The sequence below is a fragment of the Rutilus rutilus genome (genome assembly GCF_951802725.1).
Source record: "Rutilus rutilus genome assembly, chromosome: 1".
Taxonomy (NCBI): domain Eukaryota; kingdom Metazoa; phylum Chordata; class Actinopteri; order Cypriniformes; family Leuciscidae; genus Rutilus; species Rutilus rutilus.
Genome location: NC_140209.1, coordinates 42,082,945 through 42,110,385, shown reverse-complemented (window position 1 = coordinate 42,110,385; position 27,441 = coordinate 42,082,945). Strand labels below are relative to the sequence as shown.

At 40.3% G+C, this 27,441-nt stretch overlaps 1 protein-coding gene across 3 annotated transcripts; it reads left to right on the top strand.

Moving 5' to 3' along the window:
- Nucleotides 1-26,218, top strand: setd1a (SET domain containing 1A, histone lysine methyltransferase). Of its 3 annotated transcripts, none has more exons than XM_084409215.1 (21): nucleotides 1-73; nucleotides 1,044-1,188; nucleotides 1,360-1,458; nucleotides 2,482-2,752; nucleotides 4,424-4,548; nucleotides 8,183-8,439; nucleotides 8,530-10,228; nucleotides 10,963-11,955; nucleotides 12,042-12,212; nucleotides 13,457-13,541; nucleotides 13,824-13,984; nucleotides 15,218-15,257; nucleotides 15,438-15,642; nucleotides 15,724-15,776; nucleotides 16,120-17,453; nucleotides 19,119-19,509; nucleotides 19,735-19,913; nucleotides 20,166-20,276; nucleotides 22,224-22,343; nucleotides 22,494-22,631; nucleotides 24,293-26,218. In XM_084409215.1, the coding sequence occupies exons 2-21, from the start codon at nucleotides 1,051-1,053 to the stop codon at nucleotides 24,464-24,466; spliced, it is 6,744 nt and encodes a 2,247-aa protein (XP_084265341.1). In that variant the 5' UTR covers nucleotides 1-73; nucleotides 1,044-1,050; the 3' UTR covers nucleotides 24,467-26,218. The 3 variants fall into 3 exon arrangements, with proteins under 3 accessions (XP_084265341.1, XP_084265339.1, XP_084265340.1); XM_084409213.1 differs by having other exon boundaries at nucleotides 16,117-17,453; XM_084409214.1 differs by lacking the exon at nucleotides 1-73 and adding an exon at nucleotides 132-341 and having other exon boundaries at nucleotides 16,117-17,453.
- The last annotated feature ends 1,223 nt before the right edge of the window (nucleotides 26,219-27,441 follow it).

The following is a 27,441-nucleotide window of genomic DNA, read 5'->3' as shown; positions in this document are numbered from 1 at the left end:
TGTGGAAAGTACGAGTGCCAATGCAACTGCTAAATATTTCTAGTGACTGATGGCGAGCAGGCGAGGCTCTCAGGTTAGTTACGCGATGGCCGCTTACTGTATTATGTTATTCTTTTATAGTACATTTCATTTTCTGGCGGAATTTAAAGAATTTTGTCGCATCGATATTGCACCGGAATACAAGCGACACCGTTTTACATCAGATTTAGGGCGCACACATCAAAACGGAGCTAGATTTTAACTAAGGATTGTCTGTTTTTCCCCGTCCGATACAGGCCTAGCTGTAGCGAGCTAGCGGCTGTCGGAGCGGGCAAACCTCCTCAAGACGCGCTCTCCGTTGTGTGAGTGTTTTGGGACACCGTGTAGGAATAATTCATTTTGGTATCGGAAATTTGTGTCGATTCGTGTGCTAGAAGTAATTGGCATTTGCCCTGACACATAATTTTTAAGTTGAACTTTAGCTTGGTCGCGCTGTGAGCAGCTAGCAGCTTCAGTGTTTATTATGTTAGCTTGTTGTTGTTGCTAGTCGATATGTCAGATAATGCATTTTACATTATAACCGCACTGCTTCTTGCTTATTACTGTGTAATAGGCAGCAGTAAGTCGATTTATATTTCCTACACTTTAATATATGATAAATGTGACATTTTAACTCGGATATAAGGGATGTCAGATCAGCTTGTCAGGTTGAAAACAATATTAGAGAATGTCATAATAAAGAGGTGACAACGAATTATAGCTCCCTAAATAGAGGCCTCTTTGTGTTTGTTCTTTAAAGAAAGTGAAAACTTTTCATTTGCAACTGTATAATATGTTGCTTTTTTCCATTGTTTGCTGTTATTGTTCTAATGATTACACTGTGACTGTCAAGTCTTCAAGATGAAAGTGTTAGTGGCTGTTCTGCATGTGGACACGGTCAGATTGGTTGCCTGGTGAAGTAAATGGGCCATAAGTGAAAAGCTCTTCTCGCTGCGACTTCAACATGAGTCATTGAGTGATGTGAGCATCTGCACAACATCTCAGTCTCCTCTCTGTCTCTGCAGTGATAGCATGGATCCGGACAGCGGGGCGGACACTCAGCGAACTCTCAGTCTGCAATGGAAGAGCTATAAGCTTGTACAAGACCCTGCTCTCCGACGGGTTGCTCAGAAAATCTACAGATATGATGGGATTCACTTTAGTGTACCGGTATGGACATGCATATGTACTTCTAACCCCCACAAAAAAACAGAGCAAGGAGTCAGCCTATAATTCTCTCTTTGAACTGGCTTGTTCGTTAAAAAATAAAATGTATATATATTTACATTTTGTGTATGGATATTTGATTATGTAAAGATTGTGTGTTCTGCCTATTTTTAGGATTCAGGATTCCCACCTGTGGGGGACTTGCGTGATCCAAGACCCCGCAGAATCTGGTCTAGACACACTGAGCTGTCGCTGCCAGTGCCCAAATTTAAGGTATGCTTTTCTTTTTAACATTTCAATGTAGGGCTGTAATCAACCAAAGAAAATCTTGGTCGACTGAAGTCCTGAAATTTTCGACTAAAAATTACGTTAGGAAAAAACACGTTAAATTAATCAGCTGCGCACTGTGCGCAGTACTTGGTAGCCTTGTTGTCCGCCTAAATGAATTATAAATAAACATAAAAAACTAGTAGGCTATTTGCAGTATATTAAATCGGTTTTGACCTAATTATTTTGCACTGAAATGAGTCTGACACACGAGTCTGTCGGCTCTGACAGCGTTGCATCACATGCACCTGCGCAATATCAGAGCCTATGATTTACGAAAATAGTACTATGTTGTCAACTAGTGATATCATCACAAGAACTTTTGAGGAATATGCAACATAATTTAGACAATTGTTTTTGTCATATGTATTATAATAACTGACAGATACTGTCATTTCAGCCGGTCTGTGCAGCCGCTCTGTGGAGCTCAGCTTCGCGGCTGAGACACGAATAGACTATTAACTTTTTAAAAAATGCTGCCACACTGCCGATGTCTTTGTCTTGACATCGGCAAGAGGACTGACTGACTGACTATGAATTAAACGCTCTCACAATTAAATAAATAATATTCAGCAAACCTTCTAGTAGCCTACTTTCTTCAATCTGTTGCTCTTCTCCGGTGGGTTGGGCTAATCCAAAAGAAGTGAAAACAAGGGGGGTGTTCTGAAGACAGACTGTTACCTGTGAAACAGGGGTGCTCTGAAAACACCCCCATTAGCAATTAGTGCTTTCCACTTGATGAAATGAACGCGGCAAAACTGATGAAATGAACGCGGCAAAAAATCGACCAATCAGAATTTTGGTCGAGCCAGAACGTATCGACCAAATAATCGACTAATCGACTGGGAGATTACAGCCCTATTTCAATGTATCGTGCTTCTTTTCTGGTGAGCTCTTTGTTCTTGTTTGTTGTCTTTTTTTTGTATTCTGCATGCTAACACATTTCTTAATTTCCCTTTTTTGTCATAGTTGGATGAGTTTTACGTAGGCCCTATACCACTTAAAGAAGTGACATTTGCAAGGTTGAATGATAACATCAAGGAACCGTTCCTGGCGGAGATGTGCGCCAAGTTTGGTGAGGTTGAGGAAATGGAGATTCTGTTTCATCCCAAGACCCGGAAGCACTTGGGCTTGGCCCGCGTCCTCTTCACCAGCACTAGAGGAGCCAAAGACACTGTCAAACACCTGCACAACACTTCTGTCATGGGAAACATTGTCCATGTCCAGCTGGATATCAAAGGTGCGTCTCTCTCTTTAAATTATTGTCTTTGATCATTAATATTCTGTAAGTACTTTCTATATATGCTACCGTTCAACAGTTTGGGGTCAGTAAGATTAAATTTTTTTTGTTTCGAATTAAATTAATACTTTTATTTAGCAAAAATACAGTCAATTGATTAGAACTGACAGTTAAGCCATTTATAATGTTACAATTTTTTTTTTTTTTTATAAATGCTGTTCTTTTGAACTTGATATATGAATCCTGGTTTCCATGAAAATTTTAAGCAGCATGACTGTTTTCAACATTTATAATAATAATAATAGTTTTTTGAGCATCAAATCAGCATATTTCAATGATTTCTGAATGATCATGTGACACTGAAGAGTAATGATGCTGAAAAGTCAGCTTTTCCATCACAGGAATAAATAATATTTTTAAATATATTAGAATAGAAAATCATTCTTTTAAATTAATTATATTTTACAATATTTCTGTTTTAGCTTTTGGACGGTTGTATATATCTTCTGCTTACTAAAATGTAGAAGAAATGACTGGCTTATTACATTGTGCTTACCAGCTTTCAGTTTGTTTGAATCGAGTCTTTGAAAATTCTTGTCTTAGAAGAAAATAGTCTATTTGCAAAAATAATTGACAAGCATTAATATGGTATAAAATCTACAAGTTTGAGCTGAATTAGAAGTGTCTGTTTAGATGTTGAGTAAATTTGAAAAACACTGATAGTCAAACAATGTGTTGTGTCTCTTGCCAGTATTGATTCAAAATATATTGGTTATCGGGATAAAAATAAATAAATTATTTTAACTTATTGGTATCGATCAATATTGGATATTTAATTCTGCATACTCATTTCCCCCCTTTTTACATTTAGATGACCTTTTCTGTCATCTAATGCTCACTTAAAATTAGGGCTGCTCCCTAATAGTCGACTAAACGTTAGTCAATGAGAAGAGGCTTGGTAGACTCAATTTTAATTAGTCGGGTAGTCGAAGAAAAAACTCCAAGGATTTGGCGAAGTCATGCAGTGACAGATCGTTAACACGGCTGGTCCATGCGGTAATATGTCGGGCAGAAAATCCAAAGTGTGGGAACATTTCGACGGTAAAGAATGACCACAAAAAGGTGACATGTGACCTCAAACTTATAATTAAAAATATGTATGTAGTAGCCTAATGTTAGCCACTTTACATGGCTGCTTGCTCTAATGTTACGATAACCTAGTTAAATGTGCGCTAATATTAGGCCATATCCAAGTGTTCATGCGGAGTGTGGAAGCTAAATTATTATCCTGTTTACTGCACGACATTTCTAACTTAGCTTCCACATCCTCTCCATCGGGAGTGCATTTTCTCAAAGGCCGTGAGCAAGTCACGGAGCTCACTCATCCCCCGACAACTTGGACAAACTCGTGCTCCTTTCTAAAGCTGTTATTTATATCATGTTACTTATTTTGTTTGCGTTCTGATGTCAGAGAAGAATTTATTTGTAGCATTTAAAATGTTTGATTTTAGTTTTATTTATTGTACAAGTATTTACATAAAATTGTAATGTGTGCATTCCTGTTTGCATAGAAATGTCAAAACACATTTTAGAATAATGCTTGTTTATGTCCTGCCATCTCGTCATTTCATGAAAATATGAAACTTTCAAATTGTGTGCATGTTTTTCTAGGCCAACAGAGGATGAAGTACTATGACTTGATAGTGAGTGGCTCGTACACCCCTCAGACAGTGCCGACTGGAGGCAAAGCTCTCACAGAGAAATTTCAGCCCCCAGCCCCAACACAGCCGGATACGGTGAGTACACAAACAAATCTTAGCTCAGCTACACTGGAAAGAATGCTTTGCTTCCCCATAAGTGATGCCACTGTGTGCGGTTACCAGCCAACATTTCTGGGAGTCCTTGAAGCCCAGTGGCCTTCATTGGATTGAGTTGGCTCGTAGTTTATTCTACACATTAGTCACTCAAATACCCATGCCTGTGTTATTATCATGGTCATGGGTGAGCCACAAAATGTGTGAAAGACAAAGAGCTATCAAGCCTCTTACAGTGCATTCTTGAGAGTTTCCAAATACAGTGCAGAGGAAAACTGTCTCTGCAGAAGATAGGAGAGATCGCTTCTTCGGTGTATTTGAAAACGTTTGTGCTACTTCATATTTCTGTGGAACCTGTGATTCATTTTTTTTTTTAGGATTCTTTGTATAGAAAATTCAAAAGAACAGCATTTATTTTAAATAAAAAAATGTTGTAACATAAATGTCTTTTGTCACTTTTGATCACATTTGCTCAGTAACGAAAGTGAAAAGTAAAACACTACAAACAATTGCAGTCTGAAATATCATTTTATAGTGTTTTTAAAGAATTTTGACTTTTGTTTGTGTTAAATGACAGTGAATGTCATAAATGTAAAAATCACATATGGACACCATCAACCAATACATTTAACAATAACCGATAATATGCATCACTAATTTTTATTTCAAACTCCTGCTGAGTTCAAGTCTAGTAATGGTTTGCGTCTTTTTCACCTCAATGTACGCAGTCTGGTAAACAAAATAGACTTAATAAGAATATGGGCTGATTCAACGAACTCTGACATCATTGTTTTATCGGAGACATGGTTAAATAAGTCAATTCCCAATACTATGATACATATTGAGGGATGTAATGTTTTTAGATCGGATCGAACAAAAAGAGTTGGAGTTGCAGTTTATATTAAGTCTAAGCTAAACTGCACTTGTATATTATCCATCAGCAAACCAAACTGTTTTGAACTTTTAGGAATTAAATTACTTTTTTTTTGAATGGTCCCAGATATCATCGTTGTTGGATGTTATCGTCCCCCTTCGGCTTTAAGTGAAGCTATTACTTCACTTACGGACCTTCTCCATAACTGGACTGTTTGGGACTCTCTTTGTTTGGATCAATTGGATAAATTTACCCACCCGGTTAAATCATAAATATCTAGTTAAATCCACATTACTTGATGTTATTTTAACTAATGCTCCTCATAGATTCTCCGCGGTTGGAGTTGTTTGTAATGATGTTAGTGATCACTGTGCAATAGTATGTGTAAGGAATTGCAGGATTCCAAAGAGTAAACCACGTTTTATCTTAAAACGACAATTTATACATTTTAACAATCAAGTCTTTCTGCAAGATATTTATAACAGTGATTTATATGTTGTTTCACAGATACCCGATGTTGAGATAGCATGGGAGTATTTTAAATGTACTTTTTTGACTATATGTGACAAACATGCACCTTTTAAAAGGTTTACCCCTGGTTTCACAGACAGGGCTTAAGACTAGTCCTAGACTAAAATGTAAGTCTGAGCTGTTTCCACTGAAATAAACTTGCACTGACTGATCTTAAAAATATATCAGTGCCTTTTTAGTTTTAAGATGCACATCGGTAATGTTTTTTTCTAAGCATGTTTATAAAAATTACTTAAATGTCCTAATTGATCTATGGTCTAATCCTGGCTTAGTCTAAGCCCTGTCTGTGAAACCGGGCCATAGAGTAAGAAGTAGAGATAATCCCTGGTTTAATGAGTCGATATCTTCTTTATAAAAAATAGAGATGATGCATGGGCTAAAGCAAAGAAAACAAATAATAATATGGACTGGGTAAATTATAGGACAATAAGAAATAATTGTACAAAATTGGTAAAAAAAAAAATCTAAATGTGACTATTACATAAATATGATGAATGAAAATTTGAACAATCCGACTAATTTCTGGAAGTTGACCCAATCAATTTGTGGTAAAGCCTTACTTTTTAAAAAATGCTGCAGATCTTATAACAGAGCCCATTTGATTTTAAATTTAAGTTTAAATTCAAATGTTATTCCCCGTGCATGGACATCAGCTATGATTCTACCTTTGTTAAAGAGTGGTGATCCATCGGAGATGAATAATTAACGTCGGATTTCAAGATTGTCGGTGATGGCAAAAGTATTTGAATCTTTTCTAAATGATCAAGTAAAACAGTTTATAACTGAAAATACAATTTTAAATGAATTTCTGTCAGGCTTTAGATCAGGTCACAGTACTATAACAGGAGCCGTGCTGGTCACAAATGATATTATTAAATGTTTGGATAGTAAACAGCATTGTGCAGTTTATTTGTAGATCTCTCCAAAGGGTTTGATTCTGTAGATCACAAACTACTGTTGCAGAGACTTAGTTGTGTGGGTTTTAGTGAAACAGCTCTAAATTGGTTTAATAATTACTTATCCGAAAGAACTCAGTGTGTCTCAGTTGAACATTTTATTTCAGCAGAACAAACCATTAAAAAAGGTGTCCCACAGGGTTCTGTTTTAGCACCAATTTTTTTTTCTTTTTATATCAATGACATAGGTTGTGGGATAACCCCAGCTCGAATTCATCTATATGCTGATGACACAATCATTTACACAGTAGCACATTCTTTGAACCAAGCCATAGAGTTTCTGCAAGATTATTTTCAGTCTTTGCAGCTGTCCTTGTCAAGTTTTAAATTGGTTTTAAACACAAATGATATGCTTTTCACCCGTGGTTCCATCAAAACAGATTGCCCGATTTTAACTTTAGAAGGGGACTGTTTTGAAAGAGTAAATTGTCATAAATACTTAGGCATATGGCTAGATGAAAAATTAGGCTTTAATGTACATATTGAAAATCTCTTGAAAAAGCTTAGACCAAAACTGGGTTTCCTCTTTCATTTAAAGAAATGTTTTCCTTTTGAAGCAAGAAATAGAATTATTGAAAGTTGTTTCCTCTCCGTATTAGATTACAGTGATGTGATTTATATGCATGCAAGTTCATCTTCTCTAAAAAAGTTAGATTGTGTATACCATGCTGCCTTACGCTTTGTGACGAGTGCCTCTTCACGCACTCATCATTGTGCCTTGTATGAATTGGTGGGTTGGACTTCTTTGGAGAAAAAGGAGAGAAATACACATGTTGATGTTTATTGCTAAGGCACTGTTAGGCAAATTACCAATTTATATCTGTCGTCTTTTATCTTATTACACCTGTAATTACAGCACTAGATCTAAATTGCTTGGTAAAACCGCCTTCTCTTCCTATGCTCCCTGGTTATGGAAAGAGCTGCAGAGTATAATAATGATAGAAACACTCCCCTCTTTAAAAGTTTTTAAAAATCTCTTACTGACCAATTTAAAGGAAATGTGTGCATGTTTTGTTAAGTAGCTTTTGTTGTTATTTTATGAGTGCTGGATACAATTTTATGTAAGATTCTGAGTTTTCTGTTTGTATGTTGTTTATGTGAAACTTTTTGTGCTGCCATTTTGGCCAGGACTTCCTGGAAGAAGAGATTTTATATCTCAATGGGACTATCCTGGTAAAATAAAGGATAAATGAAAATAAATAACTTTTTTTTTTTTTCTCTCTGAATGCTGTTATTTCTTGTCTTCTTTTATTAGTCGTCTGATATCCGACGGAGGCTCTCCACAGACCAGACGGCAGCTCCTGCTGCTGCTGCTGCGCCTCTCAACTCTGGCAACACCACCCCCTGTTCTGTGGAAACTGGGTTTGGAGAACAGCGCCTAGATACCCCTCCATCCTCAATGGGGGGACCCTATACACCGGGTTCCTCTGCTTCTTCACAGGGTGGGGGCACCCCTTATACCCCTCGCTCTGGGACCCCTTTCTCCCAGGACTCAGGCTACTCTGTGGGCAGGTTGGTGCCTAATTTACATTTAAAAGGAATATTTCCTTGGTTAAGCTTCTTTAGCAAAAAAAAAAACCATCCCCTCTTTTTTTCTTTCAGGCATGGTGGATATACCAGCGCTCAGAGTTTTCCCCAGCAGGATATGCTTCCATCTTCCTCCTGCTCCTCTTCAGCGGTCTCTTCATCATCAGGGTTCAAGCCCCCTCGCTTTCATGATGACCTACATGCTCCACCTCCACAAGAACCCGCTGTGTTCCACAGAGGTCGGCCGGGATATCCTTCATCTGCACCTTTCAGACCTAATGAACCTCCCTATCCGTATCCCAATGTTGGAGGTTCAGGGATGCACATGCCGCTACATCCACCCATGCCACCTCCAGGGCCTCAGTTTGAGCCATCTCCTCTGTCTGACAGAGAGAGAGACAGAGATAGGGGTCACAGGGACAGGGATCGAGAGAGAGACTCAGGAGGGCGCTATGGAGGCGGGATAAGCTCCCGTCGTTCCTCTTACCACTATCAACAGGATACTAACTCTTCGTCCACCTCTAAATCCTACCATTCGCACCACTCGCATCATCCCGACCGGCGAGAGGACAGAGACGGCAGGGGGTACCGGCGGGACAGTTCAGGCTCCCGCTCAGGAGATCACGGAAGGCACCGGAACCACCATCACTCCCACAACCACCACAGCAGCAGTGGAGGTGGGTCGAGTCGGCGAAGGAGTAGCAGAGACCGTGAATGGGAGCGAGACAGAGAAGGAGACTATAACAGCTCTGATCCGCGTTACGGAGGCCACTCAAACTCCAGCCACAACTCATCCAACAGCCTCTCCCCTCCCTCTGCCACCTCCTCTTATGGAGGATACTCGTCATCTAAAGACCTGTCCCCCTACGACACACCCTCCTCCTCCCGGCTGGAACCCTCACCGGCCTTTCATCCTCAGCAAGGTGCCGGCGAGAGGGGTTTTGCAATGGGAGGTAGTATGGACAATGACTACCGTGCTCATTCTCACCACACACCCCTGGCGCCGCCGCCTCCACCTCCTCCCCTCCCGCCGGCCTCCGTCATCGCAGCCGCTGTGGCCGAAACCCTTGGCTCTCTTGATTTCGGCCAGGACAGTCCCATCCGAGAAGAACAGTGGACCAAACCTAAACGGCATCCCAGCACACCACCCCATCCGCCTCCGACCTCCTCGCCTCCTCACGCCTCCGTACCGTCGTCCTCCACCTCCCCGTCTTCAACCTCCCTGCCTCACCACCTCCCCTCTTCCACAGCATCCCTCTCTCCGCCTCCTCCACAGCGCGACTCCTCCCCGGAACCAGACTCCACTAATGAGAGCCTGCCGTTCATGCACCACAGCAGCAGCTTGGACTCACGTATTGAGATGTTGCTGAAGGAACAAAAGGCCAAGTTTTCCTTTCTTGCCTCAGATGATGAGGACGATGAGAAGGAGGACAAAGAGAGAGGAAAAACAGACGAGAACACAGATGGAGGGGGGAACAAACTCAGAGAGGAGAATGGAGAACGGCCTAGTCACAAGAGACAAGGAGAGACGGAGGGAGGCCAACAGAGGAGGAGAGGAGAGAAAGATGGACGTCGCAGCAGGAGCAAGAGGCAAGGTGGTGGAGTAAGTGAAGGCAGGAAAACTCCTCCAGAGGTGGCCTCCTCCACTCCTGCCATGCACGGTTTAGTGTCCGAGTCTCTTCAGGGCCAAATGCCGCCACCTCAGGAAGAGCACACAACCTCTGATACACACAGGGCTCCACATACCCCACCCACATACAATGGAGAGACACAGGTGAGTCCCCCCAGTTACATTTGGATGGATTATGGATCTATGAGCTTCTTTTTTTTTGATAGCAGGAAAATATTGAGTCAGTACAATAAACTAAGAAACAGGTAGCATTGATTATATTGTGATGTGTATCTCAACTGGTTGGTGATGCCCAACAATAAGTTGACAGGCTAAAACACAGCAGAAGTGTGGTTTACTAGCCGAACACTGGGCTAAATATTGTATTAATCGTTTTATCTCCAGAGGCCAAAATACTGTTTGAGTTTTTACTTATTTTTCTTAGATTTGTCATACAGCCTTTGACAAATATACAACAAATATGTTAAAAGGAAGCTCAGCCGCTCTTTGAGTATTGTCGATATTTAAAAAATCTTCATTTGTGTTCCAAAGATGAGCAAAAGTCTAATGGGTTTAGAATAACATGAACGTGAGTAAATAAAGAATTTAACATTTTGTTGAACTATCCTTTTATCTGTTGAAGTTGCTGACATTTTATTTTTATAACTATAGTAATTCTGACATGCTGTAAATGAACCAGTAAGCTAACAGAAGTGAAACTGACATGCTTTTGCTCTTTTTTTTTTTTTTGTGCTCTGGTTGTCTCTGGCATGTTCCTTTGCGCAGTGTCTGAGTATTATTTCTCAGTTTCGTTGCACCAATACATTTGATTCAAGCTTGAAAATGTCCTCCTCCCACACAGTGTTTAAACTGTAATCTTCACAATCTCTTCTCCTCAGCCATCTCCTCACTCCTCTGGGGAGGATATGGAAATATCCGATGAAGATGACAATGCCATCACCACAGCGACACCCCATCCCGCTGCCTCTTCGTCCTCTTCACCAGCCACCTCCTCGCAATCTGCCCTCCCCTCACAAACTCCAGACCCCTCTGCGAGCCCCGCTCCTGACACCAGCCAGCACTTCAGCGCCACCATGCCACCTCTGCCCATTCCGTCTTACCCTCCCCACCTCCCTCCTCCACCTCTGCCCGGCTTCTCCCTGCAGCCACCTCCGCCACCTGGCATACCTCCTCCGCTTCCTCACATGGAGCTGCACCCGGAGTACCCTCCTCCGCTGCCGCACCATATGTACGACTATGCCAGCTCCATGGAGCTCATGAGCCAGTATTGTGGTGGAGTGCCCATGTCATTCCAGATGCAGACGCACATGCTCAGTCGTCTCCACCAGATGCGAATGGCCTCCTCCAACAGCACTACGGCACCACCTGGAGAAGTCCCGCCTGCCTCTGAATATCCCCCGTCATATCACCTCCATTCAATTCCCCCTCCACATGTACATCCGCACCACCCATACATGGACCAAGATGGGAATGTTGCCTCCCACTACGACCAGGACCACCGCTACATCCCTCCTCACTTACCGTACGCCTACCCGGACCCTCACGCCGCCCAGCTTCCGCATCATCATGCCATCCCTCCTCCCCACAGCCCCTGGCCTCCTCACCTACCACCCCAGCAGTTTCCTTCCCACTATCCTCCACCTGGCTTCGGCACAGTGCCTGGTGTGGATGGAGAGCTGTACGCAGCTGCAGGTGACCAGATGGCCATAATGGGCCACAACCCCTGCGAGGCCGTAGTGCAGCAGGTACTGGCAGCTTTGATTGAGGAGATGAAGAACATCATGCAGAGGGACCTGAACCGCAAGATGGTGGAGAACGTCGCCTTTGGCACCTTTGATGAGTGGTGGGACCGCAAGGAAAGAAAAGCTAAGGTAACATCAGAGAGTTTTCTTCATATTTGTTTTGAATTACCTACATTGTTCTTCAACCATGCCACCTCTTGCTCTCGTCTGCACAGCCATTCCAGACAGCCATGCGGGGAGTTGCGGTGGTGCGCGAGGAAGACAAGAAGGATGAGAAGACCAGCAACCGACCTCGAGAGCCACTTATGTCTCTGGTAGACTGGGCCAAGAGTGGAGGCATGGAGGGTTTCTCCTTGCGGGGAGCCTTGCGCTTGCCTTCTTTTAAGGTGCCTGACTTTACCACCTCTTAAACATCTACAAATTAAATTGCCTTTCTACTGTCTCTTATATTCACATACATCTGATATTCATTGAATTTCACTCCCTAGTGGCTCCTTAAATGGAACTTTCAAATTGGTCTTGAACCAGTCCTTACCCCTTTATGTAATCACCATGTTAAAATGAATGAATATATCCACACAAAACAAATGACCTCCAATACATGTTAAAGAAAAACATTGTAGGTTTTCTAGGGCTAATTTACATAAATAATTATAAAAATGATTATTTTGGACATAATTATTCATAATCGTCCATTTGACAGAAATAGTGCGGACATATATTAATAATTCTCTCCTCATGGTCATAGTTTTGATTCAAATACAACTCACATGGTTGCATACAGTCTGCAAAAGGACAAATGTTTAATAAAATCAACCAAAGCTCAAATCGGATCCATATTTGCAAACAACAGAGAACTTTATTTTATAGGTAGGCTGAGAAAAAAAAAAAAAAAAAAAATTCTTGTTGGGTTATTTAAGTAATACCAAAACCATTTGAACATGTCACATTTATTGCCTGATACCGATTCAGCTGCCAATATCCAGTTAAGTCTGACATCACCACGGTCCAAATGCTTTATCAATCACAAAAGCAAATGACAAATAATACTAGTATATACTAGGGGTGTAACAATATATGTTGTAACAATATATCGCAATACAATACAATACCTGCTCACCTTCCTCTTCATCTTCCTAACTATTTTATGTCTTGAAGTATCGCAATAATATTGTATTGTGAGTTCAGTATCGTGATATGTATCGAATCGTGGCATGAGGGTATCGTTACACCCCTAATACATACTGATCGAAAAATCATAATCTTAGCCTTTATATCCATAGCAAAATCTCTGTTGGCTAGTCAGTGATTAATCTTTTCTGAATTGTTAAAATATTGTTTTCCGGGATGCTGTGAGCCCAGAGACTGTAGTGTACACCCTGAGTTTTTAAAATCTTAGCTTAAAGGTATGCTATAAATGAATAGTACTCAAAAACATCTGTTGAGACGGAGTAGTGGAACAGACCACTTGGACCAGGAAACAACAATCAATACATCCTGCCTGACTTAAGCAGATACTTAACCATACTTAAAATTGAATGGTTTTAACAAGGCAGGCACACTTCATTTACCTTGATTTGAAAATAATCCTATATAAAATTATGTTACTAACGAGGAATGTGTTCTTCAGGTTAAGAGGAAGGAGCCTCAGGAGCTTGTCGAGGGTGATGAGCTGAAGGTCAGGCCTTCCACTCCAGCCGATGAGGAAGATGAAGGTATGATCCTCATGCTGTTTTAGAGCTTGCATTAACTCACAGAAATTCTCTTTTTTTAACGTTTACGTTATTATACTTTTGTAACCTCTCTCTCTCTCTCTCTCTCTCTCTCTCTCTCTATATATATATATCTATATCTATCTATATATATATATATATCTATATCTATCTATATATATATATATATATATATATATATATATATATATATATATATATATATATATATATATATATATACACTTCCTTTCTATGTACAATCTTTCTCTCTCTCTCTTTCAGACTCCTATCAGGGGAAATCTGCAGACACTGCTACAGGAAGAACAGAGGAGAGGCGTGTGGCAGACAGAGGAGCAGCCAGGAGGAGGAGCAGAGCCAAGGCGCGTAAGCCATATGACCTAGACAGCGAGGGAGAAGAAACGTCAGATGGTTCCTCTGAGAAGGTTGGTTTGTATGTCATTAAATCTGTCCTTTTTGTGTGTAGTAGTGGACACAGGCTGGTTTAGAGCGTTCCATTACTTCATTACAACTTGAGCATTATGCAAAGAATGCCACTCACATGGCCTGCACCAGAGAATTGCAGAGGCTAATTATGTTTTTAAAATGCATGCCTTTAGCCAAGCACACAGCAGTTGTTGTTGGTTAAGAGTTGGCAAGTTAAAAGACTCCTCTTCACTTGAGCTGGGTTCTGCGAACGTTTCACAGAGCTCATGTGCTCATAGTCAATTTACTGACTTCTGATCTCCTGGTGAATCATTCTAAATCAGTGTTATTTTAATATAATTTAAATATTATTGTAGTATTTATTAATATTTTTGAATTAGCTTTATTTTTTACATTTTCAGGTTTCATTTTAATTTTAGTTTTAGTAGTGTTGTTTATGTGCTTTTTGTATTTTTTTTTTTGTTAGTTTTATATATTTCTATTTAGCTTCAGGTTTAGTTTTTACTAAACTAATTTTTTTTGTTAGTTTCCAAGGCAACATTTCCATTTTTTAAGTTTTTCGTCTAATATTTATATTTTATTTTCAGATTTATACTTTTTTAAAATAGTTTTAATTAACCATAACAAATCTGTTCTAAATTGAATTGAACCAACGTATCTGAACAACCTTATAAATTGAGAAATACAATATTTTATGTAAAAAACAAATTGAATATCATAATGGTAATATTTTGATTATATATTTGTTCTAATAATTTTAATGCAGAAATACATAACATACATTACAATTAGATTAATCTCTTTAGATAAAGTAGATATTTAAATACCTTACTGTTCTTGACTGACAGATCAATATTTATTTACTGTATATATTTATGAAAGAGTATCATGTCTTCAATATTTGATGTGAATTATTTTTTTCTCCTATATAGTGTCACTATACATTGTGGGATGCCCATGAAGGCAAAAAAGGCTATCTAGGTCAATAGTTGTTTAGCTTTTTACTGAGAGCATTGCCATTGTAAACTTTTGGTTTTAAATATGAAAGAATTTCTCCCTTTTTTGCAGAATATATTCTGTTCTACTTGTTTTTTGTTTGTTTTTCATTAAATAATGGCTAGATGGCAGCATTTCTTCTTTTCTTCAAGTGCTGTGGAGGAATTTCAATCAGATGAGTTCAGACATGGTATTGTCATTATTGTGACTGGTGACTCCTCATGTTTTATGTTTAGGAGGAGGATGAAGACAGTGACAAAGTGGATGAGTCAGAAGGTATGAAGGCGCCTTGTTTTTCTTTCATACTGTGCTCATTCATTTGGGCTCTTGTTGCTCATTTGGGCTATGTGCACATTATCACAACAATTTTAGGCTTTTATATGTATATCTGATCATATCTTGTAGAGCAATGTTTTTTGATTTCCAACTATTTTCTCTATTGCTCATGTTTCTCAGATGAAGCCTTTAGTGCAGACAGTGATGATGAGAGCGTTTCTTCCTCTTCTTCTGAGAGCTCATCATCATCCTCCTCGGCATCGTCTTCCTCCTCTGATGAGGAAGATGAAGAGGAAGGTGAGCAGGCTGCAGAGAGCGAATCATTGGATACAATGGACGAGTCTACAATGGACAGTGTAGCTATGGACAAAGAAAAGGGTGAAAGGTATGTCCCTCTGTGAGAACCGTTGCAATGAAGAGTGTTGTGGACTGATAAGTTGACATGACTCTTGTCTGTTTTTTACAGGGACAAAGCCAGCATTGACCAATCATCAGTTACTGCTGCGGAGGTCAAACTTGGTCAGTTAAAGATCACTTTGTTTTTTAGGGAATTAAAGTGATAGAATAAATTATGTCAGCATTTATTCATCCTCATGTCATTCCATATCTGTATGACTTTCTTTTGCTGAACAAAAAATATGTTTTGAAATATGTTGGAAACAGTTAACAACATTCTTGTTGTATTCAAGTCAATACAGGTTTGGAACGACATGAGAGTGAGTAAAGTATGATAGAATAAAAAAAAAAATTGGTGCACTATCCCTTTAATGAGCAAATGTATAATAGTTTGAAACTCCTGATTTTTATTTTCAAAAATATTAAGTGTTGTGTTCACTTTATTTCTTTCTTTAACTACCAGAAGAAGAGAAAACGCCTACAGCTGTGCCTTCATCATCTCCATATCCCCGGCCTTCTTCCCCTATCCTCCTCCTCCCCCCACTCAAGAAACGGCGCAAAACAGTTTCTTTCTCAATGGAAGAAAGCGAGGTCAAGCCCCCCATTCTGTCATCTTCTGCTCCCTCTCCATCTCCCACTCCTGTCTCACAAGCTTCAGACATTCCTACTTCCACTTCTCCCGGAAGTACACCCACAGCAGCTGCTCCACCCGTCGCCTCCAAACCCACCCCAATGCTCCTTCCATTTGCTTCTCGTCCCAGTGAAAGTAACGCCCTGACTTCCCCTGCTTCCCCTTCCGCTGTTCTTACTGTCCCTCCACCAGTGCGTTCCCTGCGGCCTGATGAGCCCAAAAGGAGTCCAGGTACCCCTCCATCTCCACAAACTCCCACTGCCAAAAACTCCTCTAAACGTGGCAAAGACTCCCCTAGAACGCCCCCTGTGCCCGTCTGTCTCACGGTCCAGAACCTCCCGCTGGACCATGCCTCCTTGGTCAAAATGGCCTATGAGGACCCCGTCCCTGTTCCAACCACACAAAAGGGTCGCATACGCGGCCGCCCTCGGACACTCAGCCAATCAGTTTCTGGCCCTCATCTGCATCCCGCTGTGGAGGAAGAGGATGAAGAGGAGCTGGAGCAGCGGCTGAAACTCAGGGAGCAGCTGGGAGTGTCCAGCTTGCTGCAGCTGGCCTCTGCCCCTAAGCCTGACCTGTCTGTGCTGGCCGATGTGGCGCTGAAGATGGACCCGGAGGCAGATATCGACTCAGAAGAGACTGAGACCTCAGATGAGGCAGAGGAGCACAAGCTGGAGGAGGAAGAGGGCGACTTCTTTGCCCCACACCCACGTCAACCACTCCTGGACCCAGAGGGTCTGTTCGTCCTGCAGGAGCACAACTATTCTAAAACTCTTGCGCCTCCACACCTCACATCTCCACAAAAGAGGACAAAACAGGATCCCACCGTCCTGCTTCCTGCAGACCTCAACCAGCACGGTGTTCAGGAAGCACCCGAAGAGGTCATTGGGGAAGCTCTTGCCGCCAGGGGAGAAGCTCCGGAGCTGTACGAGGATCTTTCCGGGTTGGGCCTGCTGTGCGAAGCCAGGGACGCGGCTGAGAAACAGACCAAGAGTCTCGGCCCACCATACAAGAGGAAAGGATCAATTAGCAAAGAGATGGAGATGGAAGAGAGGGGGAAAGCGAAGAGCAAGAAGAGAAGTAGGAAGGACAAAGAAAATGAGGAACTCCAGATCTCTAAGAAACAGAAGGAGAAACAGATTAAGAAACAGAGGAAGCGGAAGTTAGAGGTTTGTGATTCTGTCTGGTTCTCATTACAGAACTTGAGTGAGAATTAACATTTAAACATCAGTTACTGTAATTGTCTATGAGGATTGTGCTAGACACATTAAAACTTTTCCAGCTACAAACTACTACTATATATATAATACAACCTCTTTATATATTAGGGATGTGTGCAACCCTCGTTAATTTCATTAATGTTTAAATGGGATTTTGCAACCGATCAGTTGACTTAGTCTAACCCCGCCCCCAGAGACTGTCTGTATATGCTATCCATTTGAAATAGACTTATTTATCTATGAACAGTCAGATACATGTGATGTGCTTGCCTTGCATTATGATCATTGTATATTAAACTTAAACTTAAGCAACGTTAGCAGTTACAGACATGTTTATTCAAATCAACTGAATCAATAGGCAGGACCAATAAGTTCAAACCTAATAGCATATTATAAATAGATTTCCTCAAATAAATGTTAGTCCACATAAGTCAGCATGTTAAGGTATTGTTATTCGTTACCACGGCAACCAGCGTTTGAACGCTTCTCAGATATGAAAAGTATGTACATTTGACGGGCGTCAAAATCGCAAGAAAAGCTTGACGTGAAAATGACTAGTATCTCTAAGTCGCCTTGCAGCAGCAGTATTTAGTCGACTAGTTTTGCACATCCCTATTATATGTTTTTTTTAATGTATTGTTTTAGTCACATTGTATTGCATTAACAGCTGATACATCGAACTGATACAATCAAACAGTTTTCAATAGGCCTGGATAAAATGTAGGGAATTCTTGCTGTGCGGTGAATGTGTATATGGTTGTCAATGAATGGGATGCTAAATATAATTTTGACTTTAATAAGATTTCCCCAAAATATAGGCAAGACCTCCATGATTCCTGTTGTTTCTGATGACAAAGCACTCGAATGAGACGAGCTCGTAATCACGACTTCCCAACTCGTAATCAAGACTTCCCAACTCGTAATCACGACTTCCCGACTCGTAATCAAGACTTCCCGACTCGTAATCAAGACTTCCCGACTCGTAATCACAAGCTCTTTGCTGGGTTTAGCTACATCCAGCCTTCTGATAAATATTTACACCTGTTGCACCAACTAATACTACGACCAGGCGCAACTGCGCCCAGCATAGACCAGCTAGTGTAGCCAGCCCCTGCTTTTTAACGCTTTCACTCAAATAGATGCTCCCATTGTTTTTGAGCCAAATAAATGCTGCTCTGATTGCGAAACAACAATAAAAGTTGTATGTTTATGCACATTTTGTTTGTTGCTTGTAATGTAACTATTTCTTAAGGGGTAACTTAACTCATTTTAAATTGAAATAGCTTGAAGCTTGAAAAGCTGTCTACTAGTTTCAACATTAGTCCTTGTATGAGGAACTTTGCAACATCTTGCGTGGTTTGTATACATATTTTCTAAACGTTCTACATCCTAGTTTAAAGGCACATAGCTTTGTTAGGATGTAACTGCTATGATAATTTCACCATTTTTCAGGCTGTTGCGATATAACAGTTTGTCCTATAAACCCACAGAATTTTAACTGCTTTCCACTGTTCTGCATTGTTGGGTAATACTGATAAGTTTGCCAAATAGTGGCCCCCATATTCCCCTTCTGTGTTGGTTTCCTAACATTTTCCTAACATACTCTGTTGTCAGGATTTCGAAGAAGATGTGGATGTGGAGCAGTTGGAGTCTGGTGAGCTTTCCAGCTCCAGCTCTGACTCAGGAGACTCTGAATTTGGTTTAGAGAGATCGCTGGAGTTTGAAAAGGAAGAGGTTAGAAAGAGCGAAAGACTTTTTCTTCAGGAAGCCGGCTTGACCCCTTCGACTCAGCGGCGGCCCAAACACGTGCCCGCGGCAGCTCCTATACTCCGTCCCTCTTACAAGAACCGCAGCGAGTTTGAGCAGATGACCATCCTGTATGACATCTGGAACACTGGCCTGGACCAGGAAGATTTGAGACTCCTGAAGAGCACCTACGAAAAACTGCTGCAAGATGACCATGGCACCGACTGGCTCAATGACACACACTGGGTCCCTCATACCAATATCCTTACAGCTGCCTAAGAACAAAAATGTATAGTTTATACAAGCAAAGTTTTATTGGTCATACAGCAGCCAACAGTATTAGCAGTACCACTATACCACATTTGAGTTTGCTAGAAGTATAAATTCCTAGTTAAGACAGTAAGTAAAGGGAGTAAGGGGAACTCTGATACTGCCTTCTCAGTTGATTTCGCTCAAGTTTTGCCCCTTAACCTCTTGCCTGCACTCACCAACATCCCGAACCCCCGTCGGAAGAAGAAGACAGCAGATGGGCAGCTAAGAGAGCATGTCACTGGCTGTGCTCGCAGTGAAGGCTACTATGCCATCAGCCGGAAGGAAAAAGACGTCTACCTTGAGCTAGACCAGCCAGTGACTGTGCAGGAAGTTGGGGACTATGATACTGCAGTAGGTTCACTTTGTTTTAACAACTTAAATGTGTGTTGAACTTGTAATTAAAGCCTTATTCATGTTTTTTTGGCGGGTTTTGTTGTGTGAAGACATTTTAGATTTAAACGTATGTATTGTAGTTGTGCTAACGCAAATACATTTTTGACTAAATGACTAATTTCTTTGTTCAGCATGAGTATGGTAGACAGTTTGGGTCAGTAGCTTGTATCCATCTGACCAGCTTTCACTCACTCTCTCTGTCCGTCACAGGGCTCGAATCGTCTGCTGTCTGAAAGGCGCTCTGAGCAGAGGCGTCTCCTCAGTGCTATTGGCACTCAAGCAGTGATGGACTCAGACCTCTTGAAACTGAACCAACTGAAGGTAATGTTCTTTAGTTCGTTGACACGACCCTGACCTTGATCATATACTATCAACACTTTGATTACAATGACCTCACCGCTCCTATTCCAGAAACTCCCTTTAGATTTTCAGTGCATAATTCATAGCATTCTATTAAATGTTTGACATACAGTAAGTGTAATGCGCGTATAATTACGGTGGCATCTAGCCGGGTAGGTCTGTTTGTACCCTTTGTAGAATAATTCATACCATCCAAACAGCTTTATAAAGTCTGCTGACTCCTGTGCCATTGACCCTGACGGGCTCCTTATCAGATGTTTTGGCTGTTGTAATGCTCTGTAAGCTCTTTGACATATAGTTCATGTGTTCAAAGTTAAAAGGTGTTCCTTTAAAAGCATTTCTTATCTTAGGACCTCCTGTATTGCATGTTCTTGAGGAAAGAGTTCATGCACTCTGTATGTTTTTGAAAGGGCGGACATTGTTGTTTTATTGTACAGCAGATATGGAGGTACTTCTCACAAATGGGTCTTTGATGTCATTTTTCACTGGGAAGCCGGATTATAATCAGCGAGCTGGATTTATGTGCTTTCTGTTGTAAAAAGCATTTATCAGTCCATTTATCAAGTGGTTACTAGGAGAAAATGTCTGTTTCTGTCCGTCTGTTTTGGAAAAAACGTGTGTAGATTGATGTTTGGACAGATAGGAATGCTCCTGCCGAGAATCTTTTTTTTTTATGTCATTCCTGTACAATCAGTCAGTAAGATGATTTTTTTTATTTTTTTATTTTTTTAATACTTATTTTTAATGGGTCGTTCTTGCTTCAGGTTGCATTTTCTGACTGGCTAAGAAATAGATAAACACAGTAATTTTCCACACATATGCAGATAGACTGAAGCATGTCTCCATCGTTTACGCAGCTGACATTCGGACCCTGAATTAGGCACGTCGTGACCTTCCAGGTCGCAGATTTGGGTTACTGGGTGCCAACATGTCCAGAACAACAACTCAGTCAATCTCCAATAATGCCAGTGGTTCCTTAACCTGTAACCAAGAAGACTAACACACACACACTGACACACAGCTTCCTCAAGGTTGGATTTGGCCAGGCTCTAACTATAAACAGCAGAGTCCTCTCAAAACATCAAGATAATGCGTTCTTTCTCTCAAGGAGAGCTACACTTTAGTATAGCTGGAAAGTAAGGCTTTAACAAAGAGATGGTCCGTTAAACTATAGACTTCATTGACCCCTGTGACCATACTTGTCAGAGTATCCTAGAAAAACAGATGTATGAATTGACATGTTGAAGACCTTTCTCAAACAAAACATCTTTCCATATTTCATTTCTGGAAGCTGGGCTAAATGAGCAAGCACTGTTACTGCATTCATATCAAATACAGACATTAGAGAATATAAACATTTCAGTAATCACACTGGTAACTTCTGTAACAAAGTAAAATCTCACAAGCCTAGAGAAGTCATTCAACTCATGTGAAAAATATTGATTAATACCTTGATTCCAAAATCCACCCTTTCAACATGAAAAACAGTGTCAGTGTCTCATTTCACTTGCAGATGTCTGACCTATTACGTAATCACCATGGACCAATGGTAATACAAAGGTGTTTACCAGCCGTAGCAAACTTTTCTGGAAAGTTAGCTTTGGCATTGGCATGCAGTTTCAAACCCCCAAAATGGCTTGATTTTGTTCAAAGTGACATCACATCAGTTCATTCTTCGATTTCGAAGTATATCGGGGCCTTAAAAGGTCTGCATGTGATTCAAAGTTCTGAGTAATACAGGCATCTGTCTTAATTATAATTTAATAACCAAAATATTGTCTTAATCGAGTTAACTCAATATGTATATGGCTAAATTCTAGTTAATGTACATAAAATATTCTTGTGCCTGTAATCATAGTCTATCGTATACATCTTTACATCAAATTTATGATTGAATTCTGCTTGCAGTTCCGTAAGAAGAAGCTGAGGTTTGGCCGCAGCCGAATCCATGAATGGGGCTTGTTTGCCATGGAACCCATTGCTGCAGATGAGATGGTCATTGAATATGTGGGACAGAATATCAGACAGGTGAGCCTTCTAGCTGAAGTGTAACTAACAGCTATGAATTGAAAATGAAAAATTATTTATACTAGGAAGTGAGTTTGGTTCTTCTTGAGGAATACGTGCTTGTTGATGAATTGGTGTTAATAGATTATGTGTTTGTTGCTTCAATTGTAGATGGTGGCTGATAATAGAGAGAAGCGATATGCCCAGGAAGGCATCGGGAGCAGCTACTTATTCCGTGTGGACCATGACACTATCATTGACGCCACCAAGTGTGGCAACTTGGCTCGGTTTATTAACCACTGTTGCACGGTAAGTACCCTCCTAGTGACGCATACATATACATATATCTCAAGTACCACATGACCTCTGATAAACATATTGCTGCCACTCCCAATGTGAATAGATACTTGTTTTTGGAGTACATTTATATAGACCAAGCATTAATATAGCATTAAATTGAAGAAGCTCTATAATAACTATGTTAACGAAGATTATGTAGGTCTCAGTGCTAAGGATTATTTAAGGGCCAGTGGGTAAAATTTAGATACCAGCCTAACTAATATAGTTAAAACATTATTAAAGACAAGTGAACAATCACAAATTAAAGGTACAATATGCAAGAATTTTGCATTAAAATATCCCATAATCTCAAGGCCAGTGTTATATATTTTATTAAGTTGATTACTTACAATATCCCAAATGTTTCCAACTATTTTTAAATCGTGAGAAAATAGCGATTTTAACCAAGGAAACGGGGCGTTAGAGCAGGGGGGAGCTGGGAGTCGCCAGTCAATTGCGTCATATCCGTTAGCTGCCATATCAGGCAGCTAACCCTAACCTCAACCTTAAACCTACCCATCCCCTCGCTGCCTGGAAGGCGCCGTTGGGGGCTTAAAACAACCAAACACCGAAAGGATCTTGAGCTGACTGGCTGAAGACGTTTCTGTAGCTTTACCCATTAATAGACATGGTACTGCCTTGAAAATAAATTCCAGCACAGCGCTACAACAACCATAATAACTCTTCACAATAACTCTGTTAGAGAGCTACATATGACAATTTATCTGTTCAATTTAATACGTTACTCAACTGTTGAGTGATAAAAACACCATCTCCGTGCCGCTTTTACAACATTTCATATCCTTCCGTTCTCACCATCTCCGAAAAGCCAAGCCAATGTTGATTCTCGAAGGTTCCAGATTTAGCATGCTCCATGTCAATCTTTCTCGCCCGTTGTGACAACTAACCTATGTCACTCCCACACCATACATGCATCAAAGTTGCTGGAGCAACTTTTCTCTATTTACGGATATGACGAGACACGCACGGGCGAGTGACGTATTTATACAATTTCCCACGAAAACCATCCCGACAGGTCTAAAATAGTCTAAAACTCTTATAATAGGCTTACCACAGTGAATGAGGGTAAGATAAAAACAAGTTTTGAATGAAGGATTGACTCGTAAAAAAGTTACATAGTGTCAGTGTACCTTTTAAAAACACGTGCAAATGATCAACTTTTGTGCCTGTAATAATTCTGTTGACTGTCCCAAGTGTCTTTCACACCGTTATAAATGTTTACAGGTGGTCTTCCAGATTAGCAGATTTTTGTCCCCCCCATCTTATCTGTTGCCATGCAGTTGCTGGATTTGCTTATTTATTGCTTGATAAGACTTGCTCAAAGTTGCATCTGGTCTTTACGTAGTCTGTAAAAGCCAATAAAAATGCATGTTTTTTTTTTCTTGCTCCATGTGTCAATGGAATTTGTGTTTGCACCATGGTGATCACGCCCTCCAGCAACCCAAAATGAGCTCATAGATTTTGTTTAACACATACCCCAGAGAGCTATGCAGTGGAACAAACTCTCAGAAACAGAACATTAAAAAATGTCAAGATCTCCTATGTGAAGGAATTGGGCAGTTTCAAGAAACCCATATTTATCCATGATTTCATGTACTTCTCTCTCACAGCCCAACTGCTATGCCAAAGTGATTACCATCGAGTCCCAGAAGAAGATCGTCATATACTCCAAGCAGCCTATCGGTGTGAACGAGGAGATCACGTATGATTACAAGTTTCCCATTGAAGAGAACAAAATCCCATGTTTGTGCGGCACGGAGAACTGCAGAGGAACCCTCAACTAAAAGTGTCCTAGTCCTTCCCCAATACAAGACTTGCCAATCAGCTTTCCTGGCCCACAAGCTATTTTTCTCAGAGCGCACAAAAACATAGTTAGTGTGTGAAGGGAGAACGTTTGGTCAGACTCTTTAAAAAGCTTCTATACAGACACACAGTGTCGAGATGTTTAGTCGAGGGTCATTGGGATCTCAGCACTGCCGCAACACCCTGAGTTCCATCTGTGAAGTTTTTTTTTTCTCTCCTGTCCCCAGGCCCTTATCTAATTTCGTTCATCCTTTTGCAGCTGTGTCTGGTGGTGTTGTTTTTGCCAAGGTCTTTGCTTTGAAATACCGCTATTAATCGACTGCGCACACACACACACATATTCCGCTCACTTCTGCACAGCACATTACAGTGGCACCCTTAAAGTGCTGGGTCTTTTTTTCAAGGGCAACTTTTAAAGACCTACCTAAAGACATGGATTTAAGACTTGTGTAATGCTGCACCCCTCTTGTGAGAGAGAGAGTATTAATTTTAGTTTATTTATTATCATCCCTGTTCTGATGCCTGTCCTTTCATGTCATTCATTTAGGTCAGATCTGCCACTGTACCTTCTTTTAGATTATTTGCGTAGAATCACCTCTGCCTATTTTTATTTTAATATGAAGCTGTTTTGACGCACATGTTTCTTTTCAAAACTTCCTCTGAGCTGAACCGATCTTAATTAAAAATGTCCCCTTTTCCAGCATGACATGCTGGTGTTCTATAACTTTAAAAATTATACAGTATTGTAAGTTACATTGTACATTGCTATTTTATTTTCATAAATGAGTTGTTACAACATCGTTATTATAGAGGTTAATATGTACCTCCCATCATTTTAAACCGCCCCTTACATGAAGTCATAACCCTTTCGTCAATAGTTTTTAGCAATATAAGGACAGGACAGACGTGGTCGTCTTTTTTGGTGTGCTGAAATAAACGCACATTGATATTTTAGCAGAAGGATGGAATTGGTCATTGGATTTTCTTTCACCATTGATATTTTAGTGGACCACTGAAAAATGAATGGGGTATATGTTTTGAGATAAAGCACTCTACTTTGGGGCTAGTAACTCCTCTCTGCTAAGGAGAACATGCTTGCACAAATATGTATATATACACACACAGAGCGCATTTAGTTGAAAGATCAGAGTTTGCGTGTGCATATTCGAACACAAAATTGATGTCCTAAATCCCCTGAAAGATGCGCAAGGAGTCGCTAAAATGGATGTCCGTTCCTACTGTTCTTTCCTTTCGTGTGACTGGTCATCTATCTCTCTCTGCTCCGCCATAATTTGACGTGTTCACATTACTCCTTTGCTTCCTTCCTCCCCCCAACCTACCCACTTTGTCCGAGGGCCTTGCCAGCACTCTGTTCCTTTGAGAGGAAGACCTGTAAAATATGTAGATTTATTGCAGTCTTTCAGTAAAAACTGATCCACTGAAGTGTAACCATAAAAAAAGGACAAAAAAGTTAAAAATAATTACATGTAAATATTGTAGAGGTGTTTGTTTCTCGTAGAAACACACTGGTTCTAGTCTGTAAATATGTTCATCCTTTTCCTACTTCCCATTGCAAGAAAATAATTGTACATACCTATCATTCAGTTTTGTTTTTGTTTTTTTGTTTATCTTTTAATTTGATTTAAAGTTTTAATATTATTTGCAATATTTCTCTTGTATTAATGCGTTGGACCCTTTATTAATGGTGCATTAAAATATTTTTTAAAAAATAACTGCCGTTCAGTTTTTCTTTTCCTATTTTTCAGAGTATGAACTACAACATGTGAATGTGTGAATCACTGCACCCCTTAAAGTAGTCAGACATGACACAGTTAATAAAATATGACCTATCAAGCTTTGTTACATTCACGAATGAGCAGAGGGGCACTGCTGGGGGGACCCCTACTGCGTGGAAATGAAACTGGTAATATTTCTAAGGCCCATTTTTGGCAATATATTTAAAGCCCCTCCTGTAAGAATCACAATTTTTTTTAACTTTGTATTATGCAACATAATTGCCTTGGCAGAATAACCTGCCACATCATAGTTGACACTACTTTCAGCTGACAATACTTTTTTTATTTTTTTTTACAATCCAATAAAATCACCCCACTGAGAGTCAGAATAACAGCATTAGAATGGCATGTTTCACTTTAAAGGGCCTGTTTATTGTCCCCTATTGGATACATTTGAAAACTGCTGCAACATCAACCCACAAAAACAGATTCACAATTACAGTATAATCTGAAAATTTCATTACGAATTGATCTGGTTGATGACTAGTGCAGTCATTTGTGTATAACATGATACAAAATGATGAACTTACATCTCCTTGAGGCACCCCTGCGTGCTGCTTACTACTACAACAGCAGACGACACTGAATTAAATTACACTTGTGTCCTGTTTGTTAAAAAAGAATAATACCAATGAATCAAAAAGAGGAATAACCTTTAAATTAACTAATTTCTCCAGCAATGTATGTGCCTATGTGGTCGAGTCATGTTAAATGCAGAACTAAATTCAATGAAAACAGCCTAGCAACTGGACGCTTCCAAATGCTTCAAAACAAGGTGCATTTGTGTAGAAATATAGCATTATTAGTACCCTGATTACTCTTGAAACTGATAGTGATCTAAGGATGGCTCCACATGCCTACGCAGCTCTTCTATGATAAGTTTTTCCATTGATTTCATGACTTTAGATGTCACAGGATTATAGTCATTGTTTTCCTAAGGACAGTAAATTTTAGGAGTTGGAATTATAATAGATTTTCCCCGAAGCTCTGGAAATACTGACAAGCTTTTAGTCTGCGTCATGGCAGATGGCCAGCCTTCCAGCAGGACTGAGTTGGATGAGCATCTTCTTTTCTTCTGCAATAGCAGATGTTTCGACAAAGATTGACTGGCATTTCCAAACTTTGTCTTCAGGTTATTGTAGATTTGGGCTATTGTTACA